This window comes from Dendrobates tinctorius, unplaced genomic scaffold (assembly GCF_039654945.1).
Source record: "Dendrobates tinctorius isolate UK_male_01 unplaced genomic scaffold, ASM3965494v1 ptg000028l, whole genome shotgun sequence".
Taxonomy (NCBI): Eukaryota; Metazoa; Chordata; class Amphibia; order Anura; family Dendrobatidae; genus Dendrobates; species Dendrobates tinctorius.
In genome coordinates, this window is record NW_027361696.1 from 63,398,190 (window position 1) to 63,415,930 (window position 17,741).

Consider the following 17,741-nt stretch of genomic DNA (forward strand, 5'->3'; position numbering starts at 1 on the left):
CACAATGTTGAGGGTCAAATGTAGTGGTGTAAAGCCGCCATCACTAGACTCTGGAGGAAACGTGTTCTGTGCAGTGACTATCACACTTCTCTATCTGGTATCTGATGGAGGAGTCTGGGTTAGGGGATTCCAGGAGGACGTTACCCCATGATTGCATTGTTCCCACTGTACAGTCATGGCCAAAAGTTTTGAGAATGACACAAATATTAATTTTTACAAAGTCTACTGCTTCATTTTTTCTAATGGCAATTTGCATATACTCCAGAATGTTATAAAGAGTGATCAGCTTAACAGCAATTACTTGCAAAGTCAATATTTGCCTAGAAGATTAACTTTATCCCCCAAAACACATTTCAACATCATTGCAGCCCTGCCTTAAAAGGACCAGCTAACATCGTTTCAGTGATTGCTCCATTAACACAGGTGTGGGTGTTGATGAGGACAGGGCTGGAGATCAATCTGTCATGATTAAGTAAGAATGACACCACTGGACACTTTAAAAGGAGGCTGATGCTTGGCATCATTGTTTCTCTTCTGTTAACCATGGTTAGCTCTAAAGAAACACGTGCAGTCATCATTGCACTGCACAAAAATGGCCTAACAGGGAAGAGTATCGCAGCTAGAAAGATTGCACCTCAGTCAACAATCTATCGCATCATCAAGAACTTCAAGGAGAGAGGTTCCCTTGTTGCCAAAAAGGCTCCAGGGCGCCCAAAAAAGACCAGCAAGCGCCAGGACCGTCTCTAAAGTGTTTCAGCTGCGGATCGGGCTACCAGCAGTGCAGAGCTTGCTCAGGAATGGCAGCAGGCAGGTGTGAGTGCATCTGCACGCACTGTGAGGCGGAGACTCTTGGAGCAAGGCCTGGTCTCAAGGAGGGCAGCAAAGAAGCCACTTCTCTCCAGAAAAAACATCATGGACAGACTGATATTCTGCAAGAGGTACAGGGAGTGGACTGCTGAGGACTGGGGTAAAGTTATTTTCTCTGATGAATCCCCTTTTCGATTGTTTGGGACATCTGGAAAACGGCTTATTCGGAGAAGACCAGGTGAGCGCTACCACCAGTCTTTTCTCATGCCAACTGTCAAGCATCCTGAAACCATTCATGTGTGGGGTGGCTTCTCAGCCAAGGGAATGGGCTCTCTCTCAGTCTTGCCTAAAAACACAGCCATGAATAAAGAATGGTACCAGAATGTCCTCCAAGAGCAACTTCTCCCAACCGTCCAAGAGCAGTTTGGCGATCAACAATGCCTTTTTCAACATGATGGAGCACCTTGCCATAAAGCAAAGGTGATAACTAAATGGCTCAGGGAACAAAACATAGAGATTTTGGGACCATGGCCTGGAAACTCCCCAGATCTTAATCCCATTGAGAACTTGTGGTCAATCATCAAGAGACGGGTGGACAAACAAAAACCTTCAAATTCAGACAAAATAAAAGCTTTGATTTTGCAAGAATGGACTGCTATCAGTCAGGATTTGATCCAGAAGTTGATTGAGCGCATGCCAGGGAGAATTGCTGAGGTCCTGAAGAAGAAGGGTCAACACTGCAAATATTGACTTGCTGCATTAACTCATTCTAACTGTCAATATAACCTTTTGTTACTCATAATATGATTGCAATTATATTTCTGTATGTGATAAAAACATCTGACAAACACACATAAAAACCAGAGGCCAGCAGATCATGTGAAAATATAATATTTGTGTCATTCTCTAAACTTTTGGCCATGACTGTACAGTTTGGTGGACAAGGATAATTCTTTGGACTATTATTAGTTGTCAGCCTCGGGCCCTTAGTTCCACTGATGGGAAATTTTAATACTTCGTGGACAATTGTAGGTTCCAAAAAATTCCTCCTCACTGCACCAATCCGCCAGTACTTGATCCAGTTGGGGTTAGCAGTTATTTATTTAAAAACAATTCTTAGAATTAGGCTATGTCTCCACAGGGCGTAATCCCTGCACTTTGGACGCAGCGGATACCCCGCTCCACCCAAAGTGCCGCCCCCTGTTGTACGCGCGGTGATTCCGGATGTGTTCATTGAACACATCCGGAATCACCACATCATATTCATAGACTCTGCAAGATAAATAGACATGCTGCGGTCTGTAACATCAGGATGCTGCGGATTCGACTCTGCGGCTGTATGCAGTGTACAATCCGCAGCAAATACTGACCAAATAGGCCACGTGGACACATACCCTTAATATAGGAATATCGATAAAACCTTTCCTGTTAGTAATAAAACTTTTATATATGGTGTATTTAAATAGTCCACACCCAAACCCCCGCAGTCATAGAATCGGAGCTCCTACCTAGAATACTTCAAATTGAATGCGTGACCTCACATGTACCATATACTTGTAGATATATAACTGAATACACATATTGCTTTATGACTTGATGGCAATGTGTTTGCAACCTAAAATGTGAACTGTGTCTTTAAAAGGGTTCTAAAATGGGCTAAAAATTGCAAAGTTTGTAAAAAAAATAAATAAATAAGCAACTTTACAGTTTACTCCTTATTTAAAAAAATCTTCTATGCTCTTTAATTTTGTAATTTACAGATGGTTGTTTAGTTACCGGCCACCTCCTACAATTCCAGAGGTGGCAGGTTTCTTAGACAAAGAGCAAAGCCCTTGCTACCTTCAGTGCCCCGCCCGATGCTGCCTTTTCTAGCAACATTGGAGAGCCATGCTGCCGTTCTGAACTGTGAATCCGCACGAGCACTCTGCCACTACCCAGCAAGTGAGGAGACAGAGGAGCGGTGCACTCCTAAACAAGAGACTTAAGACCACTCCATATTTAAAGAGTTATTCCACGTTTAGAAAACAAGGGTTATTCATTTGTAAGATTTGCCATTTTCTAATAGACTATTTGGATCAATTCATCGCTTTCAAGATCTCTGCTTGCTGTCATTCATTGGAAACCTTCATTGTACGTTTCCAGAGGATGATAATCTACCTTGATCATGGGCTGGTCGCAAGAGGAAACAGCTTGTCGCATGAGAAGCTACTGTACACCTGTGTGAGCATCATATGACAAGAAGACATGGAGATTTCTATTAAAGAGAACCTGACAGCAAAAAAAATAGTTACCTACTACCTTGGTGGCAATTTGCAGGTAAATACCCTTTTAAACATGTGGCCGTCTAATTGGAGCAGCAGCTACAGGGATAAAGTAAAGTTTTATTCTCCCTGCAGCCACTTGATTCTATTCATTGGGGCGGTAACAGTCTCCTCTTGCTATACAGTGAGTGCACTGTAATCAATCCCCCCCATTTTGACAGCCTGCTGTGCTGCATGTGAGCAGAGCAAGCTATCAATCAATGTGCCACTTGAATAGTGAGTGGTGACACTGGCTGCTTCTTGCACCATCCCAATGATTGGAAGCGAGCAGCTGCAGGGAGAATAAAATTCATTTTCTCCCCGTAGCTGCGCTTCCAGTAAACCAGCCAAACATAAATAAAATGATATTTACCTGCAGATATCCACTATACAATACAGGATTTCTTTTTGGGATGGGGTGGGGGTGGGTGGATGACAAGTTCCCTTTAAATGATAAAAAGATGAGCTCTTGGAGACTGTAAGGAATTTATGCACAAGTTATATAAAAAATGTGTGTACACATGTATATAAAATGCTAAAATTAGAATAGCCCTTTATTTGAAAGCGAATATAGCGCTTAAAGGGATTAATTCAACCCTTAAGTTTAAACAAAAATGGTTCTGGTGGAGTAAGATGCCAAATAGATTAATACCTCTGTGATAGCACAGTATTTAATCTTAATTAAGCAAACATCTATTTTCAATAGGCAAAGAGACATACGTTATTATCTTTATGTGTATATGTATTTTTTTATCTGGTTGGTCAAGAAACATAGACTGTTGTTCGTATGAGCCTGGACATTGACTTTTAAGTTGATGTTTGTCTTATTGTCTGTTATCTCTGGAGGACAGGGACATAGGGTAATTGAACAATAGATGTTTGTTAATATGTTGATTACACATTGTGCCAGGCTAGCTAGTTTGTTGACATGTAAAACTGAGAAGGATGAAATATACAGATTGATTAAACATTCAAACGATGAGAGTTAAACTCATCCACCCCTCTCCCCTATGGATGATGATGACTTGAACCACAGATGTGGGAATAAAACGGGATTTCTATCGTTCTGCAAGAAGAATAAAGGGACTTGACAGAACAACAGCCAGGACACCATGACTCTATAAAGGAACACTCCACCAGGACATCATGGCTCCATCAAGAGGGACACAGATTTGACATTCTACAGGATGTGAGCTTAGGAAACCACGTCCCCAACAGAAAGAATACAGATCTGCGCCATCACTGGAGCCATTGATACGTTTGGGGAAGCCAGGATTTGGACCCACCGGTCACCTGAGCCCCACGGATACGCTTGGGGAAGCCAGGTTGGGACCATCCGAACACCTGGCTCCATGGAGACGTTTAGAGAATCCAAGTTGCTACCCTCCGGTCACTTGGAACCCATGGATACGTTTGAGGAAGCCAGAATTGTGACCTTCCGGTCACCTGGCTCCATGGAGACGTTTGGGGATACCAGGTTGGGACCCTCCGGTCACCTGCTTGACCCCCCCAAGGATGCATTTGGAGAAGCCAGTCTGAGACTATCTGGTCACCTGGAACCGATGGATACGTTTGAGGAAGCCAAAATTGTGACCCTTCGGTAACCCGGCTCCATGGAGACGTTTTGGGATACCAGGTTGGGACCCTCTGGTCGCCTGAACCTCATGAATGCCTGTGGAGAAGCCAGGTTGGGACCATCCGGATAACATAGCTCCATGGAGAAGTTTGGAGAACTTGTTACCTTCTCTCTATGGCTGTCCGCCAAAAGCAGGGTGCCACAGGTGAGGGTAGTCCCGTAGTCGCACTTTTCTAATCCCGGCGAGTAAGACAAAGGGTGAGACTCTGTGATTTTACCCCGTCTTGAGTATTTTGCTAGGACTGTTCTATGTGTTATTGTCTGTTTTGTGGTTCAATAAAGTATTGCCACACTGTTTTACCCTCATCCTGTGTTGTCTGAGTAGTATTATGCCACGAGAAAAAGTGAGCGAGCATTCAGTGGGATGATACCTGATCTATGAGGTCTTAGGCCAGTGCACTAGAGCACCCACTGACCCCCAGGTCTCCACAATTCCCTTTACCGACTCCCTGTGCCGACGCTTCCCTGGTTCGCCATTACGAGCGATGACGTGTGTGACCGCTGTAGCCAATGCCTGGCTATAGCAGTGATAATCTAACACTGTTGAGGCAATTGATCAGCTGCAGCGGTCACATGTCTTTGTTGGAGGAGGGGAGCTTCGTGTTGTTTAGCTATGTGTAGACAAAATGTTTTTCGCCATTTATTAGAGCCCGTGGACCAAAAAATGTACAGACTGAGTGCAGTATAAGCCGAGCGAAACACAGGTGGTTGTACTGCAGGTATCGAATGCCTGAAATGACGTCACTGTTCTTGGCATTGCACAGCCGGGAGCAGACAACAGGTATAACTGGAACGTGCAGATTGTGAGAAGTTCCAGTAAAAATGATAGATAAGAAAGAATCGGAACAGGTCCTGTTGTAATGATCAACATCCATATTTCTAGATCCAGCATGTCCGAGCGAGTCTCGACAGTGTACGGGCCGCCACCGCACGAATTACTGTGCTGAAAGTTCATACCCCCAGAATGTAGAAAGCAAACAGAAAATCCCTACATGTGTTACAGATGTCAAACAATCGTGAGACATGCAGCTGCAAGGACTATAACATACTTTTCGAGCACTCCGAAAACACTTGGTTAGCACCCAAGCATGCGCAGTTAACACCTTATCCGAGCACGTTCGCTCATCACTATTGCTCACTACGGATGGGCTATAATAACAGACAACTAGTTCCAGGGAAAAAAGGCAACACTCCAGCAGACAAAAGAGTACAAAATTAGTATAACTGAGCAATCGAAAAAAAAACATGTTCTGTTGCCCCATGCTGATGGAAGGTTCCAAATTTTGCACAATTTAGGCTGATGAATGTAGAGTAATGGCAAGGTAAAGGTGTTCTCTGCACCCTTTGGGTCCCAATACTCGTGGACGGACTTTTGACCCATAGGACTTCCATAACCATTTTGGTCAACCAAGTTGATCCCTTAATGATGACAGCTGTTTGTAGGACACTTTTTCATCAGATTCTTGCATTCATAAATTGGTTCCAAGAACTCAGCAGTGACTTTTCCCTGCTTTTCTGCCCCATCTTTGGATGAGGCCATTCATAAGATGTCATTACCCTTATCTAATTAGCTTGCCCATAAGCTACTAAATGTGGGTCTTTCGAAAGTAGCCTTTCAGCAGTTTACATGTACACTTACTGTAGCGAGCCATCTGTCACTGAGCAGACGATCTTGAGGTTCTTTGTATTGATCTTGGGATGTAACGAAACAGACATCCATCTATCGTAGTTAAGACATTGGATTGGTGATCTGACATCTAAAGAGTATGACAAAGTTGATGAACTTTCTGTTTAGAAGGCAACTTCTTCCAAACCCATTTTAAAGAACTTGTATTGTTGTATAGACCTATAATTTTCCACCCATATGGGCTTATTGTATTGGTTTCACACGTTCATCCTTGAGGTTTTTCCAAGAAAGACATTTATCTCTTATCCATAGCACAGGTCCCGATCTAACGTCCCTGTTCTGAGATCAGGATTGAGTGGAGCTACATGGTCGCTTATCGTCTATGGAACTGATGATGACTATCATGCCACTCTAGTCAATCCTGACCTCCAGAAAGGCAGAACGAGAGATTGGGAATCCACACTCCCCTCTTCTAGTGATTGGTGGGACCTCCAGTAATCAGACCTATCCTATGTGTTCCATGTCTTTGGTGGAAAAATCCCTTTTACGTATAAAGGCATTCTTTATCACATACCGTGTTATGGAGGTATGTATTGTACCCTAGAGGCACTGAAAGTGGATCGGTCACCGTAATATATTTTCACAAGTCTGCAGAGCTATTGAGCGAAATGGTTCAAAAAGATATCATGCTATTGGTTAATACCATAGTCCCTCCATTAATCTCCCTACCTTCCCTCGCCTCTTGACCATTGATCGCCATTCACATCAGCGGGTATCCAATATAAAGGCCATCCCACCCATATACAGTGGAGTAAAGTTGGTCGAACCCACCAATATTGATGGGAGGGTCAGGCGGCCACCATACACTTTAGACTGTCTGCAGATCCCACCAATATTTGGTGTTGCTGTGTATTGTCAACTCTTCCCCAACTGATGATGTTGGAAAAGAGAAGAATGAGGACCATGTTACATTCTCAGAGAACACCGTGGTAGAACGTTGCGGTCTATGGGGAAGTTGGGAAAGATGGCTGTCGGCCAAGCGATGGTTCAACCGACAGCTGTCCAATGTGTATGGAGTGTCCTTGTTTTATGCTACATATTAGGGTGAAGAAATAAAGCAATCACCCAGAACCAAGTAACAAAAAATAGTCTTATTGTATCCCTGTGTATATACAATTCTGAACCTTGGTTTGGCTTTTATTCGCAGAGCTTTCCACCCTCATGAATTCCTGGGACTGTATGGACTACGACTATGATGTCAATGACATAGATTTGCCCTTTTTGGCTTATCTCACATCCCCTGATTATTCCTCTGGTGACTCAGACATCTGTAACCTGTCTGAAAGCACTGGCGTCAGTGAAACCCTCCCTCACTTTACAGGTGAGTGCACTGATAAGAGTTTTATTATTTGATTATAGATATTACCTGTCTAAAGCTGCTCCTACACGAAAGGTCCATTTACAATTGCTGATTATCAAGACGTGAACCTTCCTAGGAACACTCATTTCCCGATATTTGGCTGATAATCAATTGAAGAACGAGCAAAACGCTCGTTCGTCGGGTGAAGTGATATCTTGGTTTACACAAAAGATCATCCTTCTCGACAGCATGTTGTCCAGTGTAAACAGGACATGTGCTGCCGAGAACAATGGTGATCTTTTTGTGCATGATCTATTATTGATCGTTCAGCCCATTTATTAAATGCAATTGGCCCATCTAAACAAACTGTTAAACGATCATTGATCAGCACACAAGTAGCTGATTGGAGGTAGTGTAATGCCGCATATGAGGTGGTGGAAGCCCACCTTAACATGCTATAATCTCCAGGACATTACCAAAGACCACGACGGAGTCTCATGGAAAAGGATTATTCACGTATCCATGGGATTCTGAATTGCGAGAAACAGATACTGCCGCGCCCCATCTCAAATAAAGTGGTGTTGTGCATGCTCTACTTTTACTATTACCCTCATTATCTATGGGACTGCTAGGAATAACGGAGCACAGTTGTCTGCTTGAATGGAGAGGTGGTCGAGCATGTACACCTCCGCTTTATCCATGGCGGGTTCAGGTCTTGAGATTGCTTGGAATCTCAGTGGTCCCATCACTAAGTTATGCCGTATCCTGCAGAATCGCCCTTGGGGTCTTTAGTTACTCGGTAGCGTGACCTTAGGGTCCTTTATTTAAAGGGAACCTGACAGCTGAAACTTGCTGACTGATCCACATGATTTCAGCCATGGAGAAGACTAGTCGGACAGTCGGGTCCCCGGTGTCTTTTCCCCTTGATTGACAGGTCTCTCACTGTGTGCATGTATAGGGAGAGACCTGTCAGTCAGTGGCAGTAGGCAGGAAGAAGCCTCCAGGTACCCGCCTCTCTGACTAGTCCTGTGCAGACAAGCCTATTATACAGACCTCATTCCCTCCTGGAGGTCTTCTCCGTGCAGCTGTTTCTTCTTGTATTATGTCATTAATCCTAACAGAAGGTTTATCACGATCTCCGTCATACATGTCTCATCAGACTTTACGGTTTGTTTGCCTACCCTCAGTTTAGAGGCCTCATAACTCTTTTCTTTTTTATAAGTTATTTACTTGAGGTGGTTCTCCTATACAAACATGAGAGTTTATATAGAGGGAACCTGCAGAGCAAAAATGTCCATCTCAAAGAGGAATTAAATGTCCCTGAAAAAATGGAGCTTGAAAATGAGGAGCTAAATGTTGAGGCCCCCATTCATTATTGCATTTGTGCCTTATTTTTTTTACAAAATTCATGAACCAAATGCAAAAAAAGCCTCCAATAAATAAATACCACAAGACAAAAAAAAAAGTGAAGCGAAAAATAATTGGGGCCCTAAAATAAAAAAAAAAAACATTTCATTTGGGTCCTACTCTGGCAGGGCATTTCATAGGCAGTCCATTGACTTCAGTGGAAACTGTGTAATGCTTCATTTCCCCTGTGGTGGCGCTGCAGATATATTGATCGCTTTCTGCCAGGTTTTCCAAAAGATCACAGTTGATCATTGGAGGACTCAGGAGTGAGACACCCTGTAGTCAGTTTTACCATGAAAGGACCCTCCCCCAAAAAAGGAATTGTCCAAAGCAGAGGATTAGAGAAGTCTGCTGGGAATGAGCAAGCAGAGTCTCAGGATCAGTGGTACTAGTGAGAGACTTTGTTCCTCCCAGTTGCTGCAGTTTTGATAAAATCCCTGTTTTATCTGCTGCAGATTTATCAGTTCTCTGAATGATGTGCTGTGTATAACCCTGCCCACACCACTGATTGGCTGCTTTCTGTGTACACTCTACATAAACTGCCAATCAGTGGAGGGGGGCGTGGCTGGACTACGTGGCTGCAGGTTTACTAGTCCTCTAGTGATAATCTCCTGCTTATAAAACAGTGATTTTATAAAATCTACACCAAGCAGCCCAGTGTAAATGACACATCGCTGGAATCAGGGTATCTGCCCCTACATCATGATCTCTAACTAGGTGACAGATTTCAAAGGATAACTTGGCTTTAATAGATGTTCTACCCTCAGGAGCCGAGCATGTACATTTATGGAAGGGTCAGTAGAAACAGCTCTCGTCACCTAAATCATGGCCAACCTTGAGGCAAGGTTCACATGACAAATTTTCTAATAAAAATCTGTTTTCAGGGAATGTACCTTTTTTGTTCTTTCTGGAGAGTTTTTTTCCAGGAAGAAGTTTTCTGAAGCATCACATTTCTCTCCCCATGTTGTTCAGCAGCTTTTTAGACTTGACCGTATCAAGTTCAGAGCAGAATCCACCTCCAAACAAGCATAGCTATGCTCACCCTGAATTTTTTTTTTTTTTGTGGGGGATCCACCCTTCTGTTCAAACAGCGAGTTTTTACATTTTGAATCAAGTCAAAAGGGCACAAAACATTGAGCGAGGGGATGAAAAAAGCTTCAAAAAGTAGCTTCAGAAAAAAGTTTCTTGAAACTTTTTCTTTCCACCTTCAAAAGCACTGTATTCAGCCTCAGTGAGGTTTTCACAACCTTGCAGCAAAATAAAATGCTCTTTAAAAATAAAATACAAAAAATCTTTGAAAAATAATCAGCCTTTAATTACCTTTAAAACAAAAAAAAGAGTATTTTGGACCGGATACACTTTAAAAATCCTCCTCAAAGCCCACCCGACCTGAGAATCCTGGGATTATGACAAAAATATATTTCAAAGCGGAATAAGGATTGGTTCACACTGATGCGTTTCTGATTAAAAAAAAAAAAGAATCAATCAAAATTTGTGGTTTTTGGAGAGTTTCTACTCTGAAAATTCAGCAAAAAACAAGACCTTTCAGGTGGGAAGGGGTTAAGTTTTTGGCAATAATTGGCAACGAGCGCGGTATCGACCACAGCAGGCTTCTAACTAACAGTCTCCGGCTTCTTGTCTCCCTTTGTTTCTGGTTAATGTGTCACCGCCCCGTAGACCTGCTGGCCACGGTGACAACACACAGAAAGAATTTGGACCAACAGGTTTTACAGGAGAAGATAAACCCTCAGACTCCGGCGTGCGGTAAGTGCAACGCGGCATCTCCAATAATGTGAGTGCATGTTTGGAAACGGCTGATCGCATAAGAACACAGTGTGTTCATATGAACAAGTCCCACGCCACCTGATATTTGGGGTAAAGTCGCGTAAGGCGGAGATGACGGGGAGAAACGGAGCAGAATTTTATTTATTTTATCAGTTCAGGATTCATCGCCGATTTTCCCTATTAAGCTTTTTTTGGGGGAAGTTTAAATCCTATTTTTGTAAACTTTACATAATATCAAAAATCTAAGAACTAATGATTGTAGCGGTCACACAGGATAAGACCACATCGCTTGACCAGGCAAGGAAGCCGCTAAGGAAAGGACCCGCCAATCAGCCACTGGACGTACAGTGTATGGGGTCGCAATATCACAAGTGTATTGTTTGAAGAGTTTACCGATAAAAACAAGTTATTTCCTATTCGGGGGGATAGGTGATGAGTAGGGGGCGGTCCTGACTGCCGAGATCTGCACCGATCGACAGCTCGATGTTACAAAAAATGGTGCGACAGGTTGGACTCCTTGTCATCACTCCATTCGTCCATGGAGCGGCGGTCAACTGTGTGCATTGCGGCTCCATTTTAATGGGAATAAAAGTGCCCCATTTCTCTGATTAGTGTGGGTCTCAGCAATTGGACCACAATCCATTAACAAGTTATTACCTATCCTTAATTGTTTTGACCAGACAGCCCCTTTAAAATGGTTGTCTAGGACTTTATGGTCTATCCTTAGAATAGGTCATCAATGTCTGATTGGCTGGGGCACCGGGTGTCTCAGCCTTACCAATCAGCTGTTCCCGGTTTCCCATAACGGAACTGGGCAGCACAGCTCCGTCAACTCTATAGTGGCCGCGGCCGGGTACTGCACATCCACCACCTATTGATTTGATACCGGTGTACCTACCCCTAAGGCTGGAGGGTTCGGGTCAGGAGACCTGCGGGTGCTCCAGTAACATAGACATGTAGGTGCAGTCTGATACTTCGTGTTGGCTCGTGAACCTTAGTCATACACCACATTTTGGATACATTTGCGACGTAACACTATAGGAAGTACTAAGATGCTACGTCGCAATTCGAAACCATGATCTCGTATGTCGCCATGTAGTCCCCAACCTTACAGATTCATGAGCAGCAGATAACCTACATGTTGATGGATTCCAGTCAGTAGTAGAGAGTAAAAAATCTAAATGGATGAGATTACTGACAAGTCTGCTGTGTTGTATCTTATATAGTCTGTATCCTGGTTGTAGATTTGATATGTAATGTCATGTATTACTCTTTTATTATAGTAGAGGAGATGAGTATTAAGGAAACCAAACCATCTCCAGTTACTCCAAAGGAGCACAAACGAAGAGAAGCCAAAGGAAACCGAACGAGTAAGAGACCTGCCTTTCCCTCTCCTGATGAATCATACTGTGTTTTTTGGGAACCCATGCGTTATAAATTAGCATAATACTCAAACAAAAGATCCACGAGTCTCCATGCTGTTTAAAAATGTATAATTTGTATTCACGTATTTAAAAAAAATTGTGAATACATGACTTAATATATATATATAATCTCAGATCATATTTAAGTAGCACCATTGACAACGACCGTTACCATTATGTACTTGCCACAACCCCAATTCGCGTTTCGCCAGTATGGCTTCTTCAGGGAGGAAGGTTAGAAAGATCCCTGAGACATCTTAGCGTGTCTTATAGACAAACCACTATTAAAATTTAAAGAACATTAAACCTATATCTTAACTTAAGGCAAAAAAAGACATCCACTACCCCAAAAAATGTAGTATATAACCTGAGAAACTGAACAACACTATATCTTCTAGGCTTGCAGCTAATGTTGGCAAAAGTATAGATCAGTACGTAGTAATAGTCTATCTTCTGCAGTAACTGTCCTTATTTTTCAGTTCTCACTCCTCGTCAGGAACAGTTTTAATATTAGCCAGATATCTTTTTCTTTCCACTGTTTTAGATTGTGAATAATATTTCCTTCCCTCCTATTTCAACTCTGCACCATCACATGGATCCTCTTCTACGGAGGCTCAAAAGGTCAGCTCTCTGAGCTGCACTGATTCTTCTCCAAAGCATTATTGCAGCCTTTATTTTAATAGCTACTAGTTTTAATGAGACCATCCTGTATTTGGGGAAGACGGGGGGATGGGTGGGTGAAACTCGCTGCGTAGATACTGATTAACATTTACTTCTCTGTACTTTAATGTTATACTTACAGTACATACAGTTAAAACCCATTAGCTAAATCGACCTGTTTCGCCTCATCAGGCTTTCTCAAAGGCCTCTCATTTTTAGTTTTTATGTATGATTCTAAATTAATCACTGAAAACACCAAATGCAAAAAAAAAGGAATCAACGGAATTCTTTTGTAACTCAAGTGATAAACAAAAGGTTTCACAAAGATATCCATAAGAAGCTTCTGAAAGGAGAGAGTAGCAATATACATCTAATGAACTGTACAAAGGGATAAACAACCTCAAATTAGGCATCATAAAACCATAAAAAATAATAACAAATACTCAGAAGGAACAAAACTCAATATTTAATTCCAAGAGGAGCCACAGTGCCCTAAGGTCATTCTTTCGCCATGTTAAACGGAATCGTGTCTCCCCCCCCTCTGATGCCACGTTGAATTGCCACTGATGTAGCTGCTGGGATTCTCCATTGAAGGTTGAGATGAACCTCACTTTGTCTTCTAGCTTCTTCTTTCCAAAAGATGTCTGTGACATGCATGCTGCTGCACAGAGCAGTTTGTCTCTCCTGTGTCTTAGATCTGTGACTTTTTTCTCTTCCTTGCAATAACAGAAGTGATGCCCGTTTCTTTTTGATATTCATGCTGTCCCCCCCCCCCCCCTCTCTTTCATGTCTCCTGTACATCATTAGATTTAGGACTTTACCTCCTTCGTCTCTTTTCAGACCAAAGTGTGCACCTGTGGGAGTTTGTACGTGATCTACTACTGAGTCCACATAAAAACCAAGATGCCGTCCGCTGGGAGGACCGGAAAGAAGGGACATTTCGAGTTGTTAAGTCTGAAATGATTGCACAGCTATGGGGGCAGCAGAAGAAAAACAAATGTATGAATTATGAGAAATTGAGCCGAGCATTGAGGTAAGAGAGCAGGCAAACAAGATACAGTACCTGAGGTTGTATCTTTGCTATGGGTGATGAACAAAGCCATTGATGTTTCTGGAAAAAAAAATTTTTCTCATACCTGACTTTTATTTTAGGATTTTAAAAAATAATAAAGTTTACTTTATAGCAAGAACTGTGAGAAAATAATAAAAAAAAATATCCAATGCTCGCCTGTTAACCTTGCTTCTGTACAGTTGCTCCAGTTGTCCTTGTCGGTATTTTTTTTTCTACTTTGCTGCAGTTAGGATGTATTTTACATCCACATGACCACTGCAGCCTGTCTCTAGCAACAGGGATGGTGCTTGGATGTACGGCACAAGAGATAGTCATCGGAGTCACTGGTGTGTCAGATGCTACCGACAGTCGCTCTGCATCTGGCTGCAGAAGGTCTCTGCGTTTGGCATTGCAGACGCCTTCTTAATCCTTCTGACTTTTTGAACCCAGTGGCAACCTCCCTCCATCTCTAATTGACACACCTGGACCTGGGTGTTTATAGACTCCCATTCTGCTTCAGGGAGTCGCCGGTCATATTCACATTTTCGCTTGTGAAGGTTTGGATCTGTAGCAGTCAGTTTACTTCCTCTCTGTTGCTCTTGGAGGATGTTAAATATTATTAGTTATGGATTTATATTCTTATTACTAGATTAAGGCCCGATGCTATCGCATCGGGAGGATAGTGACACACCTCTTGCCATGTTAACCCTCAACACACACTCCTCTCACTTTTCACCATCTCCACTCACTCTTTCACTCCACATACGACCCTTTCTCTCACTCCGTCTCTCATACGCCGTCATCGCCGCTGCTCCACGATCCCCAACATCTTCTTCCGCCGGCGCAATCCTCGATCCAGATGTCGTCCACACCGGCGACATGTTCTTGCGGCGACGCCATCATGAGTATCGCGAAATCCCACGAACGCAAGAACATGTCGCCGGCGTGGACGACGTCGGGATCCAAAATGGCGTCGGCGAAATCCCGCGATACCCAAGATGGCGTCGCCGCAAGAACATGTCGCCGGCGTGGACAACGTCTGGATCCAGGATGGCGCCGGCGGAAGAAGATGCCGGGGATCATGGAGCAGCGGCGATGACGGCGTGAGTATGAGAGACGGAGTGAGTGAAAGGGTCGTATGTGGAGTGAAAGAGTGAGTGGAGATGGTGAAAGGTGAGAGGAGTGTGTGTTGAGGAGGAGTGGTGTGTTGAGGGTTAACATGGCAATAGGTGTGCTGTGACGTCACCAGTTACAACTGGACGGAAGTTGTTACAACCCAGAAGCTGCTTAGCGCATTTATTATTATAGATTCTTAGTTCTGTACAAATCCATAACTAATAATATTTAACAGAGGATGTTTGTTATTACCTCTCTGGAGTGTGCTCAAGCTAAGTTTCTTCCCCCTTGTATGTCTCCCTTCTTCTCTTTAGTGTACAGTGGGGACTGACCAGTGCTCATCCCCCATTCAGCTCCAGGGATATACAAGGCTTAGGTTCCTGCGCGGCATTGGTTTGCAACCATTATAAGGAGGGTAGGGGATGCAGGGTGCTATTAGATCTGCCTAGAGGTCTACACTCCCCCTTTCCCTAGCATTTGGGCTTCCTTCCCCTCGTGATGCACTTAATTTTCCCACACTGTGAGTGACAGTCGGTGATTAACTGCAGACGTGAAATAGATGGATATAGCACATCATCGATGCAGCAAAGTAAACAAAGACTGGTAATGCCCACTAGAGCTTCGGCACTGAAGCCATAGGTGATTTAATGGATTATTATTATTTTTTTGCAATCCTGGACAACCTGTATTAACCTGTATAACGGATCCTTTTTTTAGTATCTGACCCGATTACTATGGATGAGCACTGGTTGACCCAGTTTTATAGTCCCTAATAGTGGAAGCTATGATGTTACTTTTGAAGAGTTGTAGGATTACATATGGATGCCTTCATAATCTCCAGGGCAGGTGGAAAAATAGCAAGCATATTCTTTTCTATAACCTTTTCACAAGAGATACAGTGATCTGGTTTCATGTGATGCAACGCTGATAATACTGGGAATTTTTCTACTGAAAAGTCTCGTGACTGTGACGATGTCAGTAAATTCCCAGCAACAGATGGGTGTAAACAGTGTGACTCACCTTGCAAAATGTCTTTGTGTAATAGTGAAACCGCGGCTTCCATACAATAGGTAATGGAAGACAGATCTAATATTAGACTCCCAGTGTGTCATGTCTAATCAAATGCCGCGTAATCTGATGGGTCACGTGCAAAATATTACCGAATGTCACTGCTGATCCGATAGGACAACTTGACTCCGCATTGTAGGTTCCAGACCAGCAGTGGTTTGGGGGCTTCTTACTTCATGGACAGTAGAACAATGGTTCGTCTATGACCAAGATCCCCAATTAGGAACTTGGTCTAAATTTTTAGTAGTTATGAAGAGGAGAAATAAAAATTAAAGCGATTTGGTAAAAATCAGCAAAAATGAACATTTTCATTCTGAATATTTTTGGTGTACGTACAGGTTTTTTGTTTTTTTCTCAGGGTGGTGAAAGGGGTGCGCCAAACAGAAAACTGTAATTTTTGTATTTCATTTTTTTTTTATTTTTTAGGTTGATAAATTGAACTTTAGAAAACAATATCTTTTTCTTTTTTTTTTCTCTTTGGGGCCTGTCGTGCCACTGTTAAACCACATAAGTGACACTGTCATACGGCTCTAACTCTGATCGCTGCTGTTATACAGCCAGCACCTGTCATGTCTAGAGCGGGCTCAGCTCCTGAGCCTGCTTCATACATTCACACCCAACATGAGCTGTATGTGTATGGTGGATGTTGGAAAGGGATTAATGCAGGCATAAAAATTGAATTAGTCTTACCAGTAATTCAGTTTCTAGGAACCTTCCACGACAGCAGCATCAGAGGATGTCTCCCTGCCCTAATGGGGGACAGGAAACACAGAAGAGGTTAAATACCCCTCCCCTTCCTACAACCTGCAGTGTTTTTTCTGGACACACTAGCATGTATAATTACCACCAAGGTGCAGGAATCATCCAATACATCAGATGGGGAGGGAAATTAGTGCTGTTGTAGAAGGTTCCTAGAAACTGAATTACCGGTAAGACTAATTCTATTTTCTCCAGTCACCTTCCACGACAGCAGCATCGGAGTAATACCAACAACTAATTTCTTAGGGAGGGATAACGGCCTGCAGAACTCATCTGCCAAATGTTAAATCCCTATTAAAGGCCAGTCTATAGTGTCTGTGAACGTATGGAGAGATGACCAGGTGGTGGCTCTGCAAATCTGCTCAGAAGATGCATTCCCTCTCTCTGCCCATGAAGTTGATACTGAACGGGTAGAATGGGCCTTCAATGATGCCGAATGAGAAAGATTCTGCGATGAATATGCTAGACCGATAGCTTGATTGATCCAATTAGCAATCGTATTTTTTGCCACTTTCTTGCCTTTATTCCATCCTGAGAACTGGATAAATAGGTTCTGGTCAATTCTACAATCCTCGGTTTGCTGAAGGTAATAGAGAACCACCCTTCGAACATCAAGGGTGTGAAAGACTTCTTCCTTTGTATTGGAAGGATTTGGGTAGAATGAGGGCACCACAATATCCTGATCTCTATGGAAGTCCGAGACCACCTTAGGCATAAAGAAGGGGTCTATCCGTAGTGACC

At 43.0% G+C, this 17,741-nt stretch overlaps 1 protein-coding gene across 3 annotated transcripts in view; it reads left to right on the forward strand.

Moving 5' to 3' along the window:
- The window catches only part of LOC141085454 (uncharacterized), a 35,921-nt gene that overhangs the window by 11,086 nt on the left and 7,094 nt on the right, over positions 1 to 17,741 (forward strand). For all 3 annotated transcript variants that reach the window (XM_073570825.1, XM_073570823.1, XM_073570824.1), the window contains exons 3-6: positions 7,578 to 7,751; positions 10,815 to 10,901; positions 12,206 to 12,292; positions 13,847 to 14,039. In XM_073570825.1, the coding sequence (XP_073426926.1) occupies positions 7,578 to 7,751; positions 10,815 to 10,901; positions 12,206 to 12,292; positions 13,847 to 14,039 (541 nt within the window). The remainder of the gene's footprint in view (positions 1 to 7,577; positions 7,752 to 10,814; positions 10,902 to 12,205; positions 12,293 to 13,846; positions 14,040 to 17,741) is intronic.